Source organism: Microtus ochrogaster, chromosome 8 (assembly GCF_000317375.1).
Source record: "Microtus ochrogaster isolate Prairie Vole_2 chromosome 8, MicOch1.0, whole genome shotgun sequence".
Lineage (NCBI taxonomy): Eukaryota > Metazoa > Chordata > Mammalia > Rodentia > Cricetidae > Microtus > Microtus ochrogaster.
The window spans coordinates 19,150,839-19,160,587 of NC_022015.1; the positions used below are offsets into that span (position 1 = coordinate 19,150,839).

At 49.5% G+C, this 9,749-nt stretch overlaps 1 protein-coding gene across 1 annotated transcript; it reads right to left on the reverse strand.

The window, feature by feature from the left end:
* Window positions 1-2,523: 2,523 nt before the first annotated feature.
* Cd19 (CD19 molecule) lies at window positions 2,524-8,722 on the reverse strand. The gene is made up of 15 exons (XM_026781158.1): window positions 8,635-8,722; window positions 8,150-8,416; window positions 7,654-7,860; window positions 7,282-7,557; window positions 7,197-7,199; window positions 5,966-6,073; window positions 5,675-5,723; window positions 5,343-5,431; window positions 4,950-5,029; window positions 4,708-4,840; window positions 4,561-4,629; window positions 4,405-4,461; window positions 4,231-4,287; window positions 2,711-2,797; window positions 2,524-2,615 (listed from the first exon to the last, which is right to left on the reverse strand). The coding sequence occupies exons 1-15, from the start codon at window positions 8,720-8,722 to the stop codon at window positions 2,524-2,526; spliced, it is 1,662 nt and encodes a 553-aa protein (XP_026636959.1).
* Between the last annotated feature and the right edge of the window lie 1,027 nt (window positions 8,723-9,749).

Below are 9,749 nucleotides of genomic sequence, written 5' to 3' on the forward strand. Positions count from 1 at the left end.
CCCGTGTGTCTCCAGCACACAGCCCTAACACACCCAGGGCCCCGTGTGTCTCCAGCACACAGCTCTAACACACCCAGAGACCCGTGTATATCCAGCCCCACAAAGTACACAGATAAAGAATCAGAAGGGAGACATCAAGACTGAATGTGGGCAGAGAACTAGAGTGCATGGCCTCACCACATACTAACTGGACAAGTCTTGGCATGTTATTTATCTCCTCTGCCTGCCTCAACCTCTTCATTCATGAAGCCGTCACAGTATTAGTAAGGGATTTTTGAAGATGATATGACTTAATAAACATTATCTGATACTGTAGCAGAAATATATTCAGATTCTCCCCTCCTCCCCCCCCCCACACTCTCACTAAGCAACAATCAACACAGATTTGTACAATCCCAAAACAGTATGGAAATTCCCCTCCACCAACAGGTGATGATGTAATTTTTAGGGCTCACCAGGTGAGAGCCTTTAATCTAGCTGAGTACTGTCAATGTCCCCTGGAGAAGTCAGATCCCACAGCATGAGGGCAGCGGTCTCAAGGCTGGCCCTGTTGCAGGGTGTCCTACTTGTGCTGTTTTGCTCTGAGACCAGATGGCCTTGAATTCTCCACCCTCCAGCCTCAGCCTTCCAAATCCTAAGACACTGTGTAGCTCACCTGTGCTTTTGAGAAACAGATACAAATCAGGGTTTGTATCCCACAAGCCTCTTCCTGGGCTCAATTTACTTTGGAAAAACCTCCACGTGCTCAGCCGCCTCCGAGTCCTCCAAACCTGTCCCCTCTTTTCTGCTATTGTTTTCATAGTCCAAGCTGGCCTGGAATTTACAATTCTATTGCTTTATCCCTCCAGACGCACACAAAGGCATGAGTGAATACTTCAGTGGCCAACTTAACCTTCAGTCTTCTCCCCTTACTGGAGGATGGGGGAGCTGAAATACCCAATCCTCTAATCCTACCTGGTCTTTCTGGTGACCATTCCAATCCTGAAGCTACCAACCATCAGTCAACTCACTAGTGTGCATGAGTGCTTTCACACACACACACACACACACACACACACACACACTCACACACACACACACACACATCACAGGAAATATAGGATTATCTGTGTGAGTCTGAGGCCACCCTGGTCTACAGAGTGAGTGCCAGGACAGCCAAGACTGTTACTCAGAGAAACCCTGTCTAGAAAAAGAAAACAAACAAACAAACGTACATACATTTCATAAAGCTTCAGATATAACTTGGTTACAAAGTGTTCTCAGCAACATTGTGTGAGGCCCTAGGTTTGGTCCCAGTACCAAGAGAAAAGGTCAGTTTTACAAAATATCAAGTCATTTAGGAAGAAAGATTCTAAATAGAGAAAAGGCCTCCATCAGTTGGTCTGTGCATAAGTCTGTAGGGCCTTTTCTTGATTAATAATTTCAGAGGGCCCAGTCCATTGTGGGCATTGTCACTCCTAGGTAAGTGGTCCTGGAAGGTCTAAGAAAGCAGTCTGAGCAAGTCATGGGGAGTAAGCCAGTGAGCAGCACTCCTTCATGGCCTCTGCATCAGCTCCTGCTCCAAATCCTGCCTTAGTTCCTGCCCTGACTCTCCTGAGTGATGGACTAGTTGTGGTTGTTTATTCCAGAAATAGAAACCCTAAATACAATATATATCAAAATCTCATCTCAAAAACTCACACACAGCCGGGCAGTGGTGGTGCACACCTTTAATCGAGGCCAGCCTGGTCTACAAGAGCTAGTTCCAGGACAGGCTCCAAAGCTACAGAGAAACCCTATCTTGAAAACAAACAAACAAACAAACAACAAACAGCTCACACACCCTTCAATTCCGTACACAAATTTACTTTGATAAATTGTGGCATACTCAATCAGTTTGTGACCTTACTGTAAGAATGGAATGACTCATAGATGTTAATGTTCAGAATAGAGAAGACAAAAAAAAAATCTGTAGTGATGCTAGATAGTGCTTTCTAACAGACCGCCAATGCCTCTTCCTCATGGGACAGCAGCTGGATGGTGAATAAACAGATGTGCATCCCCAGGTGTTCAGAAAGTGGCTGTTGCCAAGGCCTGGGAAGGCCAGGGCCAGGCTGCATTCAGACGGCAGCCCTCCTCCCTCTAGGTGATTCCTTCCTCTCCCACACAAGGGCATGGCTTCAGAGAACTTGACTGGCTCATTGAATTTATTTGGGGGGAAACAGAAAAGGGTGGGTAGGAAGCTTCGTTTGTATGCGTGTGGGAGTGTGGGTGTATGCCCATGTCCACACATCCTAAACAAGGTTATTTCATTAACTGACACCATCTGCTTGGGACCTCCAGATTTCAGAGTTGGATGTAGTTCTTGGACGCTGAGGAAGCCCAGGCTATGTAGAAAAAACAACAATAGGCAGGAGACTGATCCCTTCCACCAGGCCCTGGAAACCCCTCCTCTTCTGCTCCCCACAAGCCAGCACTGCACCCTTGTTTATCTCCCTCTTCCTCTCCTAGGGGCAGTGTCTGGCTCACCCAGTCACTTGGGAGTCATCTGATATCCCAAGTCCCCATGTGGTCCTCTCCTCCCCATGCTGGTTCTGGATCATCAGACTTGTCCATGTTTTCATAAGAGTCTGCATCTGGATAAGACCAGGAGAAAGGAAAATATAAACATGGGGAAAAGGCAGGAGGAGGGTGGACAAGAGGACCACTAGGAACATGCAGAAGCACCCACCTTCCTCATGACTGGGACCAGACCGAATCGATCGGAGCTGGGGAGCTGCATACAGGATCCCTCTCATATCCTCGTAGGACTGGGACCCTGCTTAGATAGGGAATGGTTTGGAGACTCAGAAGCTCTACTGGGGTTTGGGGGAGGGGAGTACTGCCTACCACAAGGCAGGAGCCAGGCAAGGGAAAATGGAAGCTTCTCATGTCAAACTAGGAATGATTTGTTCGGCATCAAGATCCTACTCAGAACTGGGCATGATGGTGTACACCTTTAACCCCAGCACTTAGTGGGCAGAGGCAGGCAGATCTCTGTGAGTTCAAGACCAGGCCAGCCTGACCTCCAGAGTGAGTTCCAGGACAGTCAGGGCTACAGAGAGAGATCCAACTCGAAAAACAAACAAAACAACAACAATAAAAAGATCCTACTCAGTTGTAGGATGGCCAAGGCCAAAGGAAGGCTCAAGAAGAGAATTGGGAGGAGTCGGAGTAAGTCAAGATCACAGGAAATTATACTGACAGCGGGAGTCAGGGTTAAGACTGCATTAGACGGGGTTTGGTAGAGATTAAACTTCAGGCAGGAAAACATTGCCTTCAACTTCTTTGTTGGTTAGTTGGGTATTTTTTGTTTCATCTTTGTTACAAGGTTTCAGTCTAGGCTGGCCTGGAATTTACTAAGTACCCCAGGCTAGCCTCAAACCCATGGCCATCTTCCTGCGTCAGCCTCCACAGGCTGGGATTTCAGGCATGAGCAACTCTGTCAGGCCCATTTGGGTCAACATTGATGTTCAAGAGTAGAGACAAGGGCTGGAGAGATGGCTCAGCGGTTAAGAGCATTGCCTGCTCTTCCAAAGGTCCTGAGTTCAATTCCCAGCAACCACATGGTGGCTCACAACCATCTATAATGAGATCTGGTGCCCTCTTCTGGCCTGCAGGCATACACACAGACAGAATATTGTATACATAATAAAGAAATAAATATTTAAAAAAAAAAAAGAGCATTGCCTGCTCTTCCAAAGAAAGGTCCTGAGTTCAATTCCCAGCAACCACATGGTGGCTCACAACCATCTGTAATAGGGTCTGGTGCCCTCTTCTTCTGACCTACAGGCATATACACAGACAGAATATTGTATACATAATAAATAAATAAATATTTTAAAAAAAAGAGTAGAGACGATATAAGTACTAGGAAAACTGGATAGAGGGTAGAAGTCGGAGGCGGGAATGAAGTCTAAGACAAGGGTTGATCTTGGGCCTGGGGTCAGAGTTAAGATTATATCAGCCTCGGAGCCTGGAGAGATGGCTCAGAGGTTAAGAGCACTGACTGCCCTTCCTGAGGTCCTGAGTTCAATTCCCAGCAACCACATGGTGGCTCACAACCATCTGTAATGAGATCTGGTACCCTCTCTGGGCCAGCAAATATACAGACAGACGGAACACTGTATACATAATAAATAAATAAATCTTTTTTTTAAAAAGATATCAGCCTAAATTGACTAAAGAAGAGTCTTCCTAAACATTTCTCACCAAGCGAGGATGCTTCCCGGCTGGGGTCCCAGGCAGATCCGTGGGGGCTCAGGAAGTCTGAAACAAGAAGAGACTTGTGGTCACTTTTTTTCCTGGCCTCCAGCCTCATCCCAGAGTGATTTCACTCCACACACACACACACACACACACACACACACACACACACATACACACCCATTGTCCTGCCAGCTGGTTGGGCCAGCTCCTCATCTGCGTTTTCGTAAGACTCGGCTGTGGGAGAGAGATCTCAAGCAGGGCTCCTGTGTGTTAGGAGTTCCGCAGCACAAGCATATTCTCCTGGCCACCAGCCCCACAAGGACCCCATGTTACCGTTAGAGAAGGAGTCTTCTTCCTCTGGACCTAGGGGCTCATCCTCAGGGTTCTCATAGCCACTACCATCTGATAGAGAAAGGGCGGCATCGCTAACAAAGGTCCGCAGTCGGGGAAGTGTTGGGACCAGGGGGAGTGGGGCCTCACCCTGAGAAATCTGGTCCTGCCCAAGGTTGGAGTCGTTCTCGTAGAACTCTGAGCCATCCTCACTGTCCGGCTCTTCGTAGGCCTCCCCTTCTTCCAGGCCTGAGTTTGGGATGGGTGTGGAAGATTGAGTGATCTCTAGCTCGCCTCCTCCACCCCCAGTCCACTGATACCATGGCAGGCTGTTCCAACATTCTCAAGGTGAAGAACTACCCTTCAGTCTGACCTGATTCATGGCTCTGAGCTCCAGTGTCCTGGACTTCAATGCGTGGATTTCCATAGGACCCGCTGGTACTCCCCAGGCCAGCAGCCCAACGCTGATGGGCTGATGAGAAGAGAGTGTTAAAAGGGTCATCAGACAGGCCAGAAAGGAAACAATGCTTTAGGCTCTGCAGTCAGCCTCTGAGCACCTGGGTAACTGGCTTTGAACCATGGGAAAGGGATCTAAAGTCTCAGTTCTAGGACAAGGTTGTGTTCTGGCCAAGATCCAGGCACCAGACTTGATTGATCTGGCGGAACTCGCACTGGGCTCTGCTCTGGGGAAGGCTCTGCTCTCGAAGACTGGAGAAATGACCATGTGCAGTTGGCTAGCTCTGGAGGGAAGGGTCTGAGTCAAAGGCCCCCCGAGAGTCCCTCACCCGAGCCAGAGGTGGATGTAGGAAGGGAGAGCACATTCCCGTACTGGTTCTGGGTCCCGTTTCCTGAGGGAGGGGTCACTTTGAAGAATCTGGAGGGAGAAAGGGTTGGTACACCTGGAGGCTAAACAGTATAGGCACTCTCAGTTCTGCTCTGTTCCAGTGGTTAACGTGTAGGGACAGTCTACCAGTGAGTTTGGGACCATGCCAAGGAAGGTGATTTTGGAGGCAGCCTCTGAACTTGGGTAATATTTCAGCCAACAGAGATGGTGCCAAGGTGTGCAGGACGGAAGAAAGAATGTAACATTTGTGGCCAAAGGACCCCGCTACTTTACCTCCGGGCAGGGTCCGTCATTCGCTTTCTTTTCCTCTTCTGGATAAAGACTGGTGGGATTTAAAGAGATGGATCAGAAACAGGACTGCCTGGCAGGAGGAGAATTTGGGAGACACGGGGAGGTCCCTTGGGTCAATAGAGGAGATGGCTGTACAAACACCAGAGGCCCTGGGAAGTTTGAGAGGCACTAAAGAAAGAGGGACAGGGCTCTGGGACGTATCAGATCACTCAGTGTGAGCTTATTCTGGGAAAGACTGGGTAGAATTTGGGACAACTGGGGGGCATGACTCACCTCTTCGAAGATAGAGAAAAGCCACCAGAGAAACCAGACAGAAGATGAGATAAGCTATAGTCACAACTGGAATCATCCATCCACCAGTTTCCAACAGCCAGGTCCACACTGCAAGGAGGGAGGAGCTATAAGACAAGGATCGTACATCTAATTTACTCCCCAGCCCCTCAAGGGACATATGTCTGTGAGACCAAAGCAAGACACAGCCTTAAAGCCCTGAACTCTGCAGAGGGCTTTTCTCCCTTCCACTAAGAAACTGTTATTCCCGGGAGGACAGGGATTGTGCCACAGAGCCTGACACAGATCACAAGACAATGTAGTAACAAACCACACACACACACAAAGCATGGGTATTAGCCAAGAAATATTGGGATTAGGTTAAATCTGCACCTAAGGATAATCACGGTCAAAATGTAGGGCAAAGGTGAGTCTACCAAGTTAGAGCTGAGATCCAGTACATCTCGAGATCAAGTTTGGAGTGGAAGCTGCTGTAGCATTTAAGGGCTGTGGTCAGGATAGCGTGGTAGGGTTGTATTAAGAGACAGCAAAGGCAGGACATGGTGACCGTTTTGACAGATGGAGTGAGGACAAGGAAGAAAGTCAAGTTCCGAAGCTTGGGCACGTGGACTCAGGTAGCTTCTCTTGGGTGCTCCACGTGTGCAGAGCCACCCTGTAGAGAAGAGGCGGAAAAGATGCTGGGTTTGACTTTATATAGTAAGCCTGAAATGTCCATGGGACATCAAACGGCAGTTCCAGGAGATGGCTGGGTACAGGGAGTGTGGAGCCCAGGGTAGGGATGGAGGCATGGGAATTAGGAGCCGCAGGAGTAAAGGGTGCTGGATGAGAAGAGAGTATGGATAGGAGTGGGTACAAGGCCCAGGGCTCTAACAGGGAGGGGCTGGGAAGGAAGAGGCCACGGAAGCTCACAGGAGAAAACCCAGAAAAACTAGTTATCAGAAGCGATGCACAAAGAGCTAAAATTAGGATTCAATGTACAAATTGGAGTTTGGAATGAGGTTTGAAGCTGGTTTAGTGCTAGGCTGACTTAGAACTTATATTCATGCCTCAGCCTCCCAAGTTCTAGGGTTACTGTTGTGCACTACCAGCCCTAGTGTCTGTCTTTCTGTCTGTCTGTCTGTCACTACATACCCACATATGCGTGTGCGCGCACACGCACACAAACACACACAGTACTAAGGTTGGAACTCAGAGCTTCATACATGCTAAGTACACACTCTACTGAACCACAGTTCTTCCTAAACCTTCCAGTTCCTCCAGGAGCTCCACACAGATTCCCAGAATTGAGAGAACCCTACCTGACCTTGCAATGACCTTCACATGCATCTCGATGGTCAGGCCTCCATGGAGACAATAATAGGTACCTTCATCTAAAGATGTGGCTTGAGGCAGTAACAGATGAGGCCCCCAAACCCACATCTCTCTGCTTGGGTGCTCTTCCCCAAGGCTTAGGTTCAGTAATGGAACATTAGACCTAGGATGTACATGGACCCAGGAGATGGAGCCTCTTGTCACTGGGACAGGGGGTATCCCACAGGAGAGCCAAACTGTGGAGCCAGGGGCTACAGTGAGATCTAGAGCAGGGAAATAAAAGATAAGGAAAGTATAAACCGTGGGGTCTCATCTCAAACCCTCCAGGTCCCAGCGTCCCCTCAGCACTGTCCCCTCACCTTGGTTGATTAGACTCTGATTCAGACTAACCCTCCGTGGGGCACATACAGGCTCTGTCCCCACGACCTCAGGATGGTCTTTCGCCCACACATACAGCAGGGATTTGTTGCGGGAACCAGAAGCGGGGCTATGGCTCCCTGAGGACCTGTTCTTCAGGCCACATTTCAGGTCCCCTATATCTGAAGCATTCCAGCGGAACAGCTCCCCTAGGAAGAAACCCCAAACCATACATAGAACATAAGATGCGGGGGGGGGGGGGAGATACAGAGACCCAGAAAGGCAGAGTCAGATACAGAGAGAAAGCACTTATGGCTGACAGAATTGCGAGTCAGAGGTGTGGGATAGCTCAGAGCAGTTATCACGCCATAGGAACCAGCTGCCTAGAACCCCTTCCTCCTCAGTGGCTGTTGCCCCACCTTGGCCAAAGACCTTCCACTGTCCGCGGAGAGCCCCTCTCTAAGCAACGCCCACTACCCAGCCCAGCCAGCCACTCACCACTATCCTCCACGTTCACCGTCCAGGCAGGCTGCCAGGTATCCTTGAAAGAGGGCCTCTTCTGGCACAGGTAGAAGCCCCCCATATGGTCCGAAACATTGACAATGACTAGCAAGACTCCTAGGGGCCCCACCTGCAGGCCCAGGCCTGGGGACCCTATGCTCAGCTCCAAGAAGGGTGTAGACTGATTTCCTCGATACCAGGCCAGCTTCTCAGAAGAGACAGGTGGGGGGTCCGAGAGGCACGGTAGCACAAGATTGCCTCCCTCTGTGGAAAGAGGAAGAGGGGAGCCCCAGCCCCCCTTCCCTCCTTATAAGCCATAGGATCCCAAAAGTTCACCATATGGGAAGCCCTGAGGGACTCTTCTGACTCACCCCAGAGGTTTACAAATAAGAAAATGGAGGCGCAGAGGAGGCCAGTCCCTCAACCCAGAACCCAGGCTTCCAAGCCCAGCTCCTTCCCTTCAGAGGCACAGACAGACATACCTTCTATCTCCACCTGTACCGGCTTCTGGGTCCTGCTTCCTACAAGGGTAAGGAAGAGAAGGAAGGAGAGGGGGAGAGGAGATGGCATGGTAGCCAGGCTCCCCGGGGCACTCCGCTTCTGTGTGGCTGCGCAGAGGATGCTGGGGCAAGCCGGAGGCTGGTGGGCAATGAACCGTGGGTGTCTGTGGGGGTGGTGGCAGTCCCCCTGTAGAGGAAAGGAGTGGTCACACCTTAGGCCCCCTTCTGCAGGCAGTCTTCCAGATCCACGGCAGTTGCTCCCTCCTTGTCACCCAGCATTTAGCCCAAATAAGTGACCTTGCTATGTTTTAGCACGGAAGTCCCATGGGCAAGGCTAACATCTTCACACACAGAGTTTTCCACATAGTGGCTGCTGGTAAATATTTATCAAATTAGTGGATACAGATACCTGGTTTCCCTTCTTCTCCTTTATCCTCCCTTCTCCTGACTCTGATCCTGTCATACCTCTGGCTCCCAAGTGATGGAATTAGGGGCATGTGCCACCTGCCTGGCTTCCACCGTTTTTTCTCTCTCATCTGTGCATAGTTATTAGGACTTTATATTGGACATGGTGATCCAGTCCTATAATTCCAGCTACTTGAGAGGAACACAAAAGTCAAGGCCATCTTGGACTGCAGAATGAGTTCAAGGCCATTCTAAACTACTTAATAAGACCTGCCTGGAAAAAAATTAATAAAATTATTTATTTATTTATTTTACATCCTGGCTGCAGTTTCTCCTTCCTCTTCTCCTCCCAGTCCCTCTCCCCCAATCTCCCCTCTGTTCCCACCCCCCCCCAATTCCCTCCTCTATTTCTGTTTAGGAAAGGGCAGGTCTTCCATGACTATCAACAAAACATGGCATAGTTGCAGTAAGACTAAATACCTTCCCATGTATTAAGGTTGGGGAGTATGAGGAGTAGGGTCCCAGAAGCCAGTAAAAGAGTTGGATACAGCCCCCGTTCCCACTGTTAGGAGTCTAGGCACTCTGTATATATGTCACAGCTGTGTACCCTGTCTGAAAACTTAAAAATATTTATTAAAAAGCTCGGGTAGCTGGGCGGCGGTGGCGCAAATCTTTAATCCCATCATTCGGGA

Excerpts from the sequence above, each read along its gene's own strand:
- Cd19 (XM_026781158.1), bottom strand. The coding sequence starts at position 8,722 with ATGCCATCTCCTCTCCCCCTCTCCTTCCTTCTCTTCCTTACCCTTGTA. Across the intron at positions 5,724-5,965 it reads TTTTCTCTATCTTCGAAGAG|TCTTTATCCAGAAGAGGAAA; the intron begins GTGAGTCATGCC and ends AAATCCCACCAG. Across the intron at positions 2,798-4,230 it reads CCGGGAAGCATCCTCGCTTG|GGTCCCAGTCCTACGAGGAT; the intron begins GTGAGAAATGTT and ends CTATCTAAGCAG.